General features: G+C 40.7%; 1 protein-coding gene across 1 annotated transcript in view; it reads left to right on the plus strand.

Annotated features, from left to right (window-relative positions):
• Positions 1-14,772, plus strand: part of LOC120046110 (guanine nucleotide-binding protein subunit alpha-13-like) — a 39,132-nt gene extending 24,360 nt beyond the window's left edge. The window contains exons 3-6 of the mRNA XM_038991069.1: positions 9,626-9,676; positions 9,771-9,971; positions 11,177-11,311; positions 12,160-14,772. Coding sequence (XP_038846997.1) covers positions 9,626-9,676; positions 9,771-9,971; positions 11,177-11,311; positions 12,160-12,396 — 624 coding nt within the window. The 3' untranslated portion in view covers positions 12,397-14,772. The remainder of the gene's footprint in view (positions 1-9,625; positions 9,677-9,770; positions 9,972-11,176; positions 11,312-12,159) is intronic.
• Positions 14,773-15,689: the final 917 nt, after the last annotated feature.

Genomic DNA, 15,689 nt, shown 5'->3' on the forward strand with positions numbered 1-15,689 from the left:
TTTGTACGCATATACACACACTCGCATTCAATCGCACACACGGACACATACACACATGTAAATAGTGCCACTCAAATGTATTCCGTTGGCCTTGCTGTTTGTTGTTCTTGATGTCTTTTTGTTTTTGCCTTGTTTTCCTCTTTTTTCTCTCTTTTGTTCATTTTGGGTCTTGGAGGTCTGGCGGTTGGGAGCGTGGGCCGGTGGCTGATAGGTCGCTGGTTTGGATCCCCATTTTTGACCTTGTAGGAGATCTGTCAAAGTTAATTCAACTAATGCAAGAGCACCAGCCTCTGCCATATAGACACATTGATACTAGAGGTCGACCGATTATGATTTTTCAACGCCGATACCGATTATTGGAGGACAAAAAAAGCCGATACCGATTTAATCAGCCGATTTATTTATTATTATTTATTTTTTTAAATGCATATATATATATATATATATCATACACACACACACACTTTTGTAATAATGACAATTACAACAATACTGAATGAACAATGAACACTTTTATTTTAACTTAATATAATACATAAATACACACACACACACAGCTCTGAAGTGACAATGATACTGAAGAGTCTGCTTCGGAGACAAATACTCTCAACTGTTTGAATAAAAATAGAGTTTGTTACCTGTGATGAATGTTGAAAACAAAAACTGTAATTTCTATATGCAGGAAATCCTATTTTAATAATGGGCATGGTAAGAATTGACAACCAAAGCGCGAGTCATAATTCCCATGACACCTTCTAGCAAAATCTGAAAAGCGGTTCCTTCATTTATTCCATAGGATATTTTTAGATTCACTTAAAATAAGGTCTGTGTTTCGTGTAGGCTTGCACCTCCAATTTTATAACTGTGTAGATATCCATAGGACAAGGTAACTCTGATCAATATTGGCTAAATATAAGCGAAGATAAATGTTTTTGTAGAGTGGATTTATGAAAATATGTTGACAAATGTTACCTTATCCTAGTGAGATTTACACGGGTATCAAAACGCCAAGGCGGTTTAAGCCTGCACGAAACGCAGACCTTATTTGAAGTAGATCAAGACATTCTCCATGGAAGACATGAACCCCTTTCAAGTTCAGCCGCAAGTTATTACAGGAATTATAACGCGTCGACTATTTCTCTCTAAACCATATACCTTTGGCTAATCCGGAAACTATCACCTCGAAAACAAAACGTTTATTCCGTTCCGTATTTTATCTAATGGGTGGCATCCATGAGTCTAAATATTCCTGTTACATTGCATAACCTTCAATGTTATGTCATAATTAGTTCGCAAAGAGCCAGGCGGCTCAAACTGTTGCATATACCCTGACTCTGCGTGCAATGAACGCAAGATCATTTTTTTATTTTTTTTATTTTTTTTGCTAAATATGCAGGTTTAAAAATATATACTTGTGTATTGATTTTAAGAAAGGCATTGATGTTTATGGTTAGGTACACATTGGAGCAACGACAGTCCTTTTTCACGAAAGCGCACTGCATCGATTATATGCAACACAGGACACGCTAGATAAACTAGTAATATCAACCATGTGTAGTTATAACTAGTGATTATGATTGTTTTTTATAAGATAAGTTTAATGCTAGCTAGCAACTTACCTTGGCTTCTTACTGCATTCGCGTAACAGGCGGGCTCCTCGTGAGGCAGGTGGTTCGAGCGTTGGACTAGTTATCCGTAAGGTTGCAAGATTGAATCCCTGAGCTGACAAGATGAAAAATCTGTCCTTCTGCCCCTGAACAAGGCAGTTAACCCACCGTTCCTAGGCCGTCATTGAAAATAAGGATGTGTTCTTAACTGACTTGCCTAGTTAAATAAAGGTGTAAAAAAAAGTGTATATATATATATATATATATATATATATATATATACAGAAATACAAAACGGCTAAATCGGCGTCCAAAATTACCAATCGGCCATTCCGATTAATCGGTCGACCTCTAATTGATACACCATGATCCAGCATCTGTCATATGGACACATTGATACACTATGATCCAGCCTCTGTCATATAGACACATTGATACACTGTGATATATCCTCTGTCATATAGACACATTGATACACCGTGATCCAGCCTCTGCCATATAGACACATTGATACACCGTGATCCAGCTTCTGCCATATGGACACATTGATACACCGTGATCCAGCCTCTGCCATATGGACACATTGATACACTGTGATCCAGCCTCTGTCATATAGACACATTGATACACTGTGATCCAGCCTCTGCCATATGGACACATTGATACACTGTGATCCAGCCTCTGCCATATGGACACATTGATACACTGTGATCCAGCCTCTGCCATATAGACACATTGATACACTGTGATCCAGCCTCTGCCATATAGACACATTGATACACTGTGATCCAGCCTCTGCCATATGGACACATTGATACACTGTGATCCAGCCTCTGCCATATAGACACATTGATACACTGTGATCCAGCCTCTGCCATATAGACACATTGATACACTGTGATCTATTGGCGGCTAAAACAATGAGCGCGTGGTACTCATAGCCTATAGGCCAATGCAGCAGTAGGACTATAACTTCCATTGCTCTTTCACACCGAGGATTGGTGATTATCGAGGAGGAGATTGTTAGAAGGATTTTTCAAATAGCTTACTGTGAGGAACTGTCGTTTTAATATATTATAATTTGCAATTTGTGTATAAAAAATAAAAACACTGACCTACATTTCCACACAGCAGGCCAGGTACTTCTATGCGTGCTCAGGCGCTTTCTCTCTCAACATTATCAGGACAGAGAAACCAGACACATGCTCATTGCTCACATGAAGCACTCCAAACAAAAGATAATGAAAAAATTGACAAATTTCGTAAATGATGGTTATGAAATAAACCAAAACTTGTTTCACACAAGTGTAGCAGAATTGTGAACTCTGCAAACAACGTATTACATTAATTTACCGTTAAGCACCCAATGCATTTGAATCTGGTAAATTTCTCAAATGGCTGGTAAATTAAAATCTTGAGATCACGTTGTCTGGATCAACATTTTCCTAACGGAAACCCTGACGAGCGCACATACAGATTCAGACTCCGCAGACTGGCAGAGCTGATCTGAAGTAAAAGTGAAACTGAGTCAAGACTAGACTTTCTACTGCTTCCTCCCTTGTCTCTCAATCTCGTGTGTGTGTGTGTGTGTGTGTGTGTGTGTGTGTGTGTGTGTGTGTGTCGCATGCTAAAGAACGTGCATCAGTCCGTTTCCTGTGCAGACCCCAGCTCTCTTGTCTTGACGTCTGGGCTTTCCAAATACACTAGGGCTGGGAATTGCCAAGGACCTCAATACAATAGTATCACAATACTTGGGTGCTGATTCAATTATTCTGTGCCCAATAGAAATTAATAGTAAGTAATGTATTGTGTCATTTTGTGATCACTTTTATTCTAAATAACAATAGAATATGTCTCTGAACACTTCTACCTTGTTGATGCTACCATCATTGTGCATAGTCCTGAATGAATCGTGAGTAATGCGTGATATTGTACCCCCAAGACATGCTAATCTTTCACCATTACAATAACAAGGGAAGTTCTAATTTTTGGGGAGGTATGATATTTATGTCTTAACTTTCTCACTCATCATTATTCACAATTAATTCAGCATTAGGCTATCTATAATCATGGTAGCATCCACGTTAATGTGGAAGTGTTTAGAAACATTCTATTGTTAGTTACAATAAAAGTGACAATACATTATTTACCATTTCATTTCTATTGCGCACAACATAATCAGAAACACAACAAATGCATCCAACAAGTTTGTTGGAATCATTGTATGCTATGAACTTGAGACCAAATACTTAACTTTTGACCACTTTAATACACATTGAATTTGTCCCAATACTTTTGGTCCCCTAAAATGGGGGGACAATGTACAAAAAGTGCTCTAATTTCTAAACAGTTCACCGATTTTATGGATGAAAAAAAAAACTCAAATGAAAGCTGACAGTCTGCACTTTAACCTCATAGTCATTGTATCATTTCAAATCTAAAGTGCTGGAGTACAGAGCCAAAACGACAACACATTTCTTCCTGTCACAATACTTTTGGAGCTCACAGTATTTTCCTGATTCTTGACCACTTTTTTTCTCTTGCCTCCATTGATTTAGTCACCCTAATCTTGGTCATCCTACAAGGGTAAAAACGCCAAGAAGTTTCTAAAGGATTATGATATAAACATAAGGTTTGGACCATTTGGACCAATATCGCAATGTGATTTTTACCCCCATCACTAACTGTTTGTTGGTGAGATTGAGTGTGATCTGGGCTGGAATGTTGATCTGCTTACAGACAGAACACACACTCAGTCCACCCAGCATCTGCTGCCCCGCCTGCATACAACACTAAATACTGGCACAGAAGTTTGGAAGATGGCGCCGGAGGGTAGGGCTGCCGTCTTATCGGCTCTTAACCAACCATGCAATTTATATATATATTTAAAACTTGTTTTGTACATAATGTTGCTGCTACCGCCTCTTATGACCGAAAAGAGCTTCTGGATATCAGATCTGGGATTACTCGCCTCAAATTGGATGTGGAGTTCTTCAATGAGTCGGACGCAGGGGATATACTGAGGACATCCGACCAGGCCCAGATCCCCGCGATTCGCTGGAAAAGGAAGCGTACGTTTCACGGAAAGAGATCAGGATGCCTTGTGAGGATCAAAACGTGAAAGCACGTATATCCTATGAACAGGACATTAAAAACTGTAATATCTTATGTTTCACCGAGTCGTGGCTGAACGACAACATTAAGAACATACAGCTGGCGGGTTATACACTGTATCGGCAGGACAGAACAGCAGCCTCTGGTAAGACATGGGGCGGGGGTCTATGCATATTTGTAAACAATAGCTGGTGCACAATATCTAAGGAGGTCTCAGGGTTTTGTTGCCTGAGGTAGAGCATCTCAAGATAAGCTGTAGACCACACTATCTACCTAGAGAGTTCATCTGTATTTTTCGTAGCTGTATACATACCACCACAGACCGATGCTGGCACTAAACCTCACTCAATGAGCTGTATTCTGCCATAAGCAAACAGGAAAACGTTTATCCAGAGGCGGCGCACCTAGTGGCCGGGGACTTTAATGCAGGGAAACTTAAATCAGTTTTCCCTCTTTTCCATAAGCATGTTAAATGTGCAACCAGAGGGAGAAAAAAACTCTAGACCACCTTTACTAGACACACAGAGATGCGTACAAAGCTCTCCCTTGCCCTCCATTTCGCAAATCTGACCATAACTCTATCCTCCTGATTCCGGCTTACAAGCAAAATTAAAGCAGGAATTAACAGTGACTCTGTCTATAAAAAAGTGGTCAGATGAAGCAGGTGCTAAACAACAGGACTGTTTGCTAGCACCGACTGGAATATGTTCCGGGGTTCTTCCGATGGCATTGAGTACACCACGTCAGTCACTGGCTTTATCAATAAGTGCATCGAGGACGTCGTCCCCAGAGTGACTGTACATACATACCCCAACCAGAAGCCATGGATTACAGGCAACTTTCGCACTGAGCTAAAGGGCAGAGCTGCCACTTTCAAGGAGCAGGACTCTAACCCGGAAGCTTATAAGAAATCCCGCTATGCCCTCGGACGAACCATCAAACAGGCAAAGCATCAATACAGGACTAAGATCGAATCGTACTACACTGGCTCCAACGCTCGTCGGATGTGGCATGGCTTGCAAACTATTACAGTATTACAGACTACAAAGGGAAGCACAGACGAGAGCTGCCCAGTGACACGAGCCTACCAGACGAGCTAAATAACTTCTATGCTCGCTTCAAGGCAAGTAACACTAAAACATGCATGAGAGCATCATCTGTTCCGGACCACTGTGATCACGCTCTCCGCAGCCGATGTGAGTAAGACCTTTAAACAGGTCAACATTCACAAGGCCGCAGGGCCAGACGGATTACCAGGATGTGTACACCGAGCATGCGCTGACCAACTGGCGAGTGTCTTCACTGACATTTTCAACCTCTCCCTGTCTGAGTCTGTAATACCAACATGTTTCAAGCAGACCACCATAGTCCCTGTGCCCAAGAACACGAGTCGGTAAATGACTACCGACTCATAGCACTCACGTCTGTAGCCATGAAATGCTTTGAAAGGCTGGTCATGGTTCACATCAACACCATTATCGCAGAAACCCTAGACCCACTCCAATTTGCGTTCCGCCCCAACAGATCCACAGATGATGCAATCTCTATTGCACTCCACACTGCCCTTTCCCTCACCTGGACAAAAGGAACACCTACAGTTGGAAGTCTGAAGTTTACATACACCTTAGCCGAATACATTTAAACTCAGTTTTTCACAATTCCTGACATTTAATCCTACTACAAATTCCCTGTTTTAGGTCAGTTAGGATTATCACTTTATTTTAAGAATGGGACATTTCTGAATAATAGAGAATGATTTATTTCAACTTTCATCACATTCCCAATGGATCAGAAGTTTACATACTCAATTAGTATTTAGTAGCATTGCCTTTAAATTGTTTAACTTGGTCAAATGTTTTGGGTAGCCTTCCACAAGCTTCCCACAATAAGTTGGGTGAATTTTGGCCCATTCCTCCTGACACAGCTGGTGTAACTGAGTCAGGTTTTTTAGGCCTCCTTGCTCGCACACGCTTTTTCAGTTCAGCCCACATATTTTCTATAGGATTGAGGTCAGGGCTTTGTGATGGCTACTCCAATACCTTGACTTTGTTGTCCTTAAGCCATTTTGCCACAACTTTGGAAGTATGCTTGGGGTCATTGTCCATTTGGAAGACCCATTTGCGACCAAGCTTTAACTTTCTAACTGATGTCTTGAGATATTGCTTCAATATATCCACATAATTGTCCATCTTCATGATGCCATCTATTTTGATTAGTGCACCAGTCCCTTCTGCAGCAAAGCACCCCCACAACATGATGCTGCCACCCCCGTGCTTCACGGTTGGGATGGTGTTCTTCGGCTTGCAAGCCTCCCCCTTTTTCCTCCAAACATAACGGTTGCCATTATGGCCAAACAGTTCTATTTTTATTTCATCAGACCAGAGGACATTTCTCCAAAAAGTACGATCTTTGTCCCAATGTGCAGTTGCAGGCCGTAGTCTGGCTTTTTATGCCAGTTTTGGAGCTGTGGCTTCTTCCTTGCTGAGCGCCCTTTCAGGTTATGTCGATATAGGACTCGTTTTACTGTGGATATAGATACTTTTGTACCTGTTTCCTCCAGCATCTTCACAAGGTCCTTCGCTGTTGTTAGGGGATTGATTTGCACTTTTCGCACCAAGGTACGTTCATCTCTAGGAGACAGAATGCGTCTCCTTGAGCGGTATGACGGCTGCGTGGTCCCATGGTGTTTATACTTGCGTACTATTGTTGTACAGATGAACGTGGTACCTTCAGGCATTTGGAAATTTCCCCCAAGGATGAACCAGACTTGTGGAGGTCTACAATTTTTTTTCTGAGTTCTTGCCTGATTTCTTTTGATTTTCCCATGATCTCAAGCAAAGAGCCACTGAGTTTGAAGGTAGGCCTTAAAATACATCCACAGGTACACCTCTAATTGACTCAAATTGTCAATTAGCCTATCAGAAGCTTCTAAAGCCATGGCATTTTCTAGAATTTTCCAAGCTGTTTAAAGGCACAGTGAACTTAGTGTATGTAAACTTCTGACCCACTGGAATTGTGATACAGTGAAATAATCTGTCTGTAAACAATTGTTGGAAAAATGACTTGTGTCACGCACAAAGTAGATGTCCTAACCGTCTTGCTAAAACTAGTTTGTTAACAAGAATTTGTGGAGTGGTTGAAAAACAAGTTTTAATGACTCCAACCTAAGTGTATGTAAACTTCTGACTTCAACTGTATATACAGTGGGAATAAAAAGTATGTGAACCTTTTAGAATTACCTAGATTTCTGCATAAATTGGTCATACAATTTTTTCTGATCTTCATCTAAGTCACAATAGACTGTCTGCTTAAACTAATAACACACAAACAATTGTAATGTTTCATGTCTTCATTGAACACACCGTGTAAACATTCACAGTGCAGGTTGGAAAAAGTATGTGAACCCTTGTATTTAATAACTGGTTGACCCTCCTTTTGGCAGCAATAACCTCCAATGTTTTCTATAGTTGTTGATCAGACCTGCACAATGGTCAGGAGGAATTTTGGACCATTCCTTTTTACAAAACTGTTTTAGTTCCACAATATTCTTGGGATGTCTGGTGTGAACCGCTCTCTTGAGGTCATGCCACAGTATCTGAATCGGGTTGAGGTCAGGACTGACCGGGCCACTCCAGAAGGCTTATTTTCTTCTGTTCAAGCCATTCTGTTGTTGATTTACTTCTGTCTTTTGGGTTGTTGTCCTGTTGCATCACCTAACTTCTGTTGAGCTTCAATTGGCGGACAGATAGCCTTACATTCTCCTGCAAAATGTCTTGATAAACTTGGGATTTAATTTTTCCGTCGATGACAGCAAGCTGTTTAGGCCCTGAGGCAGCAAAGCAGCCCCAAATCATGATGCTCCCTCCACCATAGTTTACATTTGGGATGAGGTTTTGATGTTGGTGTGCTGTGCCATTTTTTTCTCCACATATAGTGTTGTGTGTTCCTTCCAAACAACTCAACTGTAGTTTCATCTGTCCACAGAATATTTTGCCAGTAGTGCTGTGGAACATCCAGGTGTACTTTTATAAACTTCAGATGTGCAGCAATGTATTTTTTTGTACAGCAGTGGCTTCTTCTGTGGTGTTCTCCCATTAACACCATTCTTGTTTAGTGTTTTACGTATCGTAGACTCGTCAACAGAGATGTTAGCATCTTCCAGAGAATTCTGTAAGTCTTTAGCTAACTCTAGGATTTTTCTTAACCTCATTGAGCATTCTGCGCTGTGCTCTTGCAGTCATCTTTGCAGGACAGCCACTCCTAGGGAGAGTAGCAACAGTGCTGAACTTTCTCCATTTATAGACTATTTGTCTTATCGTGGACTGAGGAACATCAAGGCTTTTAGAGATACTTTTGAAACCCTTTCCAGCTTTATGCTAGTCAACAATTCTTAATCTTCTGAGATCTCTTTTTGTTTGGTTGGTTCACATCAATCAGGCAATGCTTCTTGTGAATAGCAAACTCACATTTTGTGAGGATTTTTTTTATAGGGCAAGGCAGCTCTAACCAACATCTCAATTATGTCTCATTGATTGGACTCCAGGTTAGCTGACTCCTGACTCCAATTAGCTTTTGGAGAGGTCATTAGCTAAGGGGTCCACATATTTTTTCCAACCTAAATTATGTATTTAATATAGACAAGAAAAATACAATTAGTGTTATTAGTTTAAGCACACTGTGTTTGTCTATTGTTGTGTCTTAGAGGAAGAACAGATCAAATTTTATGGCCAATTTATGCAGAATTATTCACATGCTTTTTCTTGCCACTGTGTACACATTCACACACACACACACACTCACTCACTCACTCACTCACTCACTCACTCACGTGCAGCAGTTTTAGACTGATAGATTAGTATGATTATCCATGAAGCTAAAACAAATTTCTCTTCTCTGTCTCTTAGGGCGAGTCTGTGAAGTATTTCTTGGACAATGTGGAGATGCTGGGGGAGCAGGTGGGTTTCCTCTTTATCCCTCAATCCCTCTACCTCCTTCGCTCTACATACCCCTCTCCTGTCCTCATCTTATTTTTCTTTCTCTCTCCTCCAGAGCTACATCCCTTCCCAGCAGGACATCCTGCTAGCCCGCAAGCCCACTAAGGGCATCCATGAGTACGACTTTGAGATCAAGAGCGTTCCCTTCAAGATGGTGGACGTGGGAGGACAGCGCTCAGAGAGACGACGGTGGTTTGAGTGTTTTGACTCTGTCACCTCCATACTGTTCCTAGTGTCTTCTTCAGAGTATGACCAGGTACACACACAGCGGGGACACACTCACCACTAGGGCTGGCCGATAAATCAATATCAATAATTATCGAGGTAATTACTTCCCTCTAACGATATAAAAACGTTTAGGTTCATTTTCGATAATGGCGATATAGAATAATTAGGTACAGCCATCCATTTCACCTCTGTGATGCAGCAGGAACGTGCGGAGAAGTGACAATATGCGCGTGGAGAGGTATACGCCCACTAAAAACCACGTAGCACCTCGAGTGATGGAGTAGCCACTATTAACCACGAAAAATTAGTGATGTAGGTGAAAACAGTGGCAGTGATAGCCATGGAGAAGGAGCAGCTTCCAACAAAGAAATTATTGATTAAAAGGGTTCATCTGTTTCAGTAATTTGGAAGTGGTTTGGCTTTTTGAAGTCTGACAAAGAGCAGAGCAATGTTCGGTGCAAATTGTGCCGTAGACAGGTGGCTACGAAGTCTGGTAATACAACAAACCTTTTTCAACATCTGAAGCAAAATCACTCTTTAGAACATGCAGGTAGTTTGAGTTTGCCCCACGGTATTGATAAATGCCCCTCAAGCACCAGCCAATCTAGGGATGTTTGCCCGACGCAGTCAACACTGACAGCGTTTATGCCCTACGAGCAAACATCGAAAAGACAAAGACATCACAAATGCTATTATGCATTGCATTGCTAAGAACATTAGCACAGTCGAAAAGGAAGGTTTCATGAGGCTTATCAATTTAATTGACCCCAGGTACGTGCTCCCTGGCCGCAAACATGGAACAATCTTCCTTCAAGTATAATTTTATGTGTAGCTCACATAAATAAATAAATAAAAAATACCTTTATTTAACTTGGCAAGTCAGTTAAGAACAACTTCTTATTTACAATGACGGGCTATCGGGGAACAGTGGGTTAACTGATTTGTTCAGGGGTAGAACGACAGATTTTTACCTTGTCAGTTCGGGGATTCGATCTAGCAACCTTTCGGTTACTAGTCCAACGCTCTAACCACGGTTTGTTAAGGCATTCTTGAGTTTAAAGCAGATATGCACCTTTTAAACATCATTTGATTAATATCGTGATAATTATCGTTATCGAATGAAAAAATATATATATCTCGTGATAATTTATTTGCCATATCGCCCAGCCCTACTCACCACACACTCCCTTTGTTTCTCTCACCCACACTCCCTAATGTATTTATTTTTTCAAGGTCTTGATGGAGGACCGACAGACCAACCGTCTGAGAGAGTCATTGAACATCTTTGAGACGATAGTCAACAACCGGGTTTTCATCGCCGTCTCCATCATCCTCTTCCTCAACAAGACTGACCTCCTGGAGGAGAAGGTCAGTAACATCACAATCACACCAAACACTAGGAAGCAGGGTTCACACTCAAGAAAGTAGGCTCTATTCGCTTTTCAGAGATAAATGTGTTGTAATTGAGGCCACACCAACCTTCAGATTCTACTAGGGCTGACCCCAATTAGTCAACTGGTTCATTGTTTGGTCGATGGGCTGTTGGTTGACTAAGATTTTCACTTATTCACTCTTGGCATTCTCTCAACCAGCTTCATGAGGTAGTCACCTGGAATGCATTTCAATTAACAGGTGTGCCTTGTTAATTTGTGGAATTTCTTTCCTCAATGCGTTTGAGCCAATCAGTTGATATTCATTAAAGTGTACATACAAATGGCTTATAGAACAGGTTGTTCGCAAATTATATTATACAAATGTTATATTTTGCTTTTCAATAAAACCTGACATGTTGGTATAAGAACATGGTTCTACTTTATTTTATTAGAACTTTACAGGCTAATTTCTATTCTGTTAAAATGAATTACAATCTAAATGTGATTTTGAGCACCATGGGTGGATGCAGATCGATGTCCGGTAAATTTCTCAAATGTCCAGTAAATGTAGATCTTGCCAGTTACATTTTCCTAACGAAAACCCCACCTTACACATTGAATAAGGGACTGGCACTGACCTGTATATACTTGCATTCTCATGTTTCTTCAACTTATATTGTACGTCTTGTGTGTTTTTATTCTATTTTCTATTATCTATCTACATTATTATCAACCCTGCATTGTGGGAAAGAGCTCTCAGTAAAGAATTTCACTGTAATGTTTTACACCTGATGTATCCTGTGCACGTGGCGAATAAACTTTGTGTTGATCTGTTCCCGGCAGGTCTCGAACATTTCGCTGAAGAAATACTTTCCAGAGTACACTGGGCTGGACCACAGCCTGCCGGACGTCCAGAAGTTCCTAGTGGACTGTTTCCGGGGGAAGAGAAGAGATGCGACACAGAAGCCTCTGTACCACCACTTCACCACGGCCATCAACACGGAGAACATCCGCCTGGTGTTCCGAGATGTCAAGGATACCATCCTCCACGAAAACCTCAAACAGCTTATGCTCCAGTGACCTATGACCACTAGAGAGGACCTGAGAGGAACCAGCCTCAGAGAGAACCCCAGAGAGGACCTCTTCTCCCGCCTAAAAGAAGACCTGATTGAGGACTGCTCTCACCTTCAAAAGAGGACCGGATTGAGGACACCAGTGCCTTGGGGAGGACCTTGATGTTCCACTTTTGTTGTTTCAATGGTTTTATTTGGTTTTTACTGCACTGTGTTGAGTGGATGGTCTATAGACTGCTCTGAGGTAAGTTTGACCTTCTAGGAGCCAGGGACATGATTGAACGCTGGATAATAAGCAACTGTCCTTGGATCAGTTTTGAATCCTGCCATGCTGTCATAGCCTCGCTCCTGTACACTGATCTGAGACCTGTGTGACTGACAGAAACCACAACGCGTTCATACAACAACGTCTTAATAACCCTTAATCACTGTGTGCGCTATCTGTGTATACCTGTCTTGGCATTAGCTATCATGTAATCAATCATGTCCTTTATAGTCAATACATTTTAATGTGTGTATACAGTTTACAAATTTCTACCTTTCTATTCCCAGGTAGTTGTCATTTAATTCTGCTGTAAGGACACAAGACACACACTTGGCCGGTTATCTAGTATTGTTATCTCAGGGTTGGATGGAGGTACCTCTACAAAGGATGTCATTATTGTGTTAAACAGTCTGTCCATAGGGCTGTAGTCTGTCTATACCCTCAAGTTCACATCTGGACCTTCACTGCTTTTAGACTTGTATTCTTCCCCCTCTAATCAGGGACTGATTTTAGACCTGCGACACCACGTGGGTGCAATTCATTATCAGGTAGAACAGAAAACCAGCAGCACTCCGTACCTCGTAGGGTCAGAGTTTAAAACTCCCGGTCAAAGTGTATATCCCAGGTTGAAGCTTTAGATTTTTTTTTAAATGTCTTCCTGTGAGAACCTGTTCTGGGATGTATTCACTAAGCATGAAGCGGAAGACAACAGGCTGAAACAGGGATGTACTATCTGAACTTGTCCAATAAGAAACGCTTGTTTACTTTTTCCATTGCACAATGTTTTGAAACATTTTTCTACAGTGTGCCCTAACGGACCAGAAAAGCAGAGGGGGCACGTCTCAGACCCTGGGCTACAGTACTTTAATTTGGGGCGCAACGTTACAGAACTTTCAGGCAGATTCGTATGCGTGTTAATTTCTGTCTGAACTTTCTACAATGTTTTACCCCCCACGGAACGTGGCCCAGGTTACCACGACAAGTTAAAGGTACCGCCTCCTCCTTCCCTTCCCATTGGTGGCCTTGTAAAGGGACTTGTGTTGTGTTGGTCAGTGAGGTTGTCTGTCTAATGGATGTGATCATGTTTATAGTTGTACAGACTGACTCAAATGTATCTTAGTTTAAAATCATGACAGATTAGTTTGTTTGTTTCCGGTCCATACTGTAACCTGTTGTTGATGACCATAGTGTGTGTATAGGTATGCTGACACTGTAAGATACGCCACCTCATAGTGCTGAAAGACAGCTAGAAACTGACTCCAGATTAGCGTTTGAACGTTTCTCTCCTGCCAAGTCACACTGTGCCTTTTCTATGACTGTATAAAGATTGACTGTCCTAGTTTCTCTAGCTACGGAGATGACGTGTCTGTCTTTCCACTGTGCCTCGCTCTGACCTTGTACAGACTGACACCTGGGCCCAGATTCACAAAACCTTTTAAGAAGATATTCCTTAAGTGCCATTTTTTCCCCTTAACTTTATACGTATTAAAATTTGCTATTCCTCAATAAGGTTATTGCAAATGTTCTTAAATTTCTACCTAAGAAAATAGTTAAAAATAAATTCGATTCTTGAAAATAAAGTAATTGGATTTCTTCTTGTAATTCCAAGATGGCTATAGTAAACCCTTGTCTTAAACTCATGGAAGTGAGAAAATAAGCTAATGAAAGCAATTGAACATGTTTATTGACTCTACTGAAACTTTCCGTTGGAGTTATTGTTTTAAATCCAATAAAACATTTTAGACCAGTAATCTCTGTAAGAAATATGCTAACATGATTGCCCTTGCTAGCTAGCTCGGTTGCCTAGCGACAATCATTTTAGGAAGATAGTTAAGAAGTCCGTAAGAAAATCGTGAATTATGAAACATTTGAGAAATTGCATTTTGAGTTCTTAAGCTTCTTAAAAATAAGTTCATAAGTTTTTGCATAACTTTTGTAAAACTGTGCCCTGATGCCTTAGTTAAAACGGTTTACTTCCATGTGTAAATGGTTCAACAACAACAAAAAATCACTGTTTCACGGTTGGCCTTGTCAATGAACATATGTTTCTTTCTCTAACAATCTGCATTCTTTTTTTTATGCCACTAATTTTTACAATAAACGACTTTTCTAATAGTGTGAATTGTCATTCATTCAGCCCATAGACTATAAAGCAGCAGTTTGAGTCTGGACCAGAGGCCACCCCAGTGTGCACGTTTTTTTTCTCCCGCTCAACACTAGCACACATGATTCAACTACTCAAGGGCCTGACAATTACAGATAGTTGACAATAATTTGAGGAACCCTGGTATAAAGTGTTGCATCAGAGAGTAAGAGGCAAAGCGACAGGAATAAGTGTTAGGACCATAGCCTAAGGCTGGATTCCAAACACTTAAAAGACACACACTATCACCTCAACCCTCAAATTAAGGGGACATTTCTGATGACGAGTATACACTTGCAGGGCGAGGGAGGAAGGGTTGATTTTTAAATGGACCGCCCTTGTCTGTAAATTCGTCACTCGTTCATCCCGCGATGATTGTGTTTGCAGCCACCGGTAGCTTGTGGGTGCTTCATATGCGCTACAGTCAATTATGATTGCATGTCTACTTATATTAACTATTTAACTAATATACGCATACTGTATGAGTGCTAGAAAATTAATTAGCTTACTAATGTTAGCCTGCCTAGCTACTTCTGAAGAAGGAAAATGTTTTATTTCTACAATTTCCAAAAGCTAACCAAACAAAAATATCATTACTTTTATGAGATGTTTGTGCATTAGTAGCACAATTTAACTTATTTACATTTGTTTTTACTTACACTTGTATGTTGACTCCATATTGACATTGAGGTTTTAAGTTTTGGCTGACTTTTTAAAATGTATTTATTTATTTAACCTTTACCTAGGCAAGTCAGTTAAGAACAAATACGTATTTACAATGACTGCCTACCAAAAAGCAAAATGCCTCCTGCGGGGATGGGGGCTGGGTTTAAAAATAAAATAAAAAATATATATTAATTTAGGACAAAACACACATCACGATGAGACAACA

This window comes from Salvelinus namaycush, chromosome 4, assembly GCF_016432855.1.
Source record: "Salvelinus namaycush isolate Seneca chromosome 4, SaNama_1.0, whole genome shotgun sequence".
Lineage (NCBI taxonomy): Eukaryota > Metazoa > Chordata > Actinopteri > Salmoniformes > Salmonidae > Salvelinus > Salvelinus namaycush.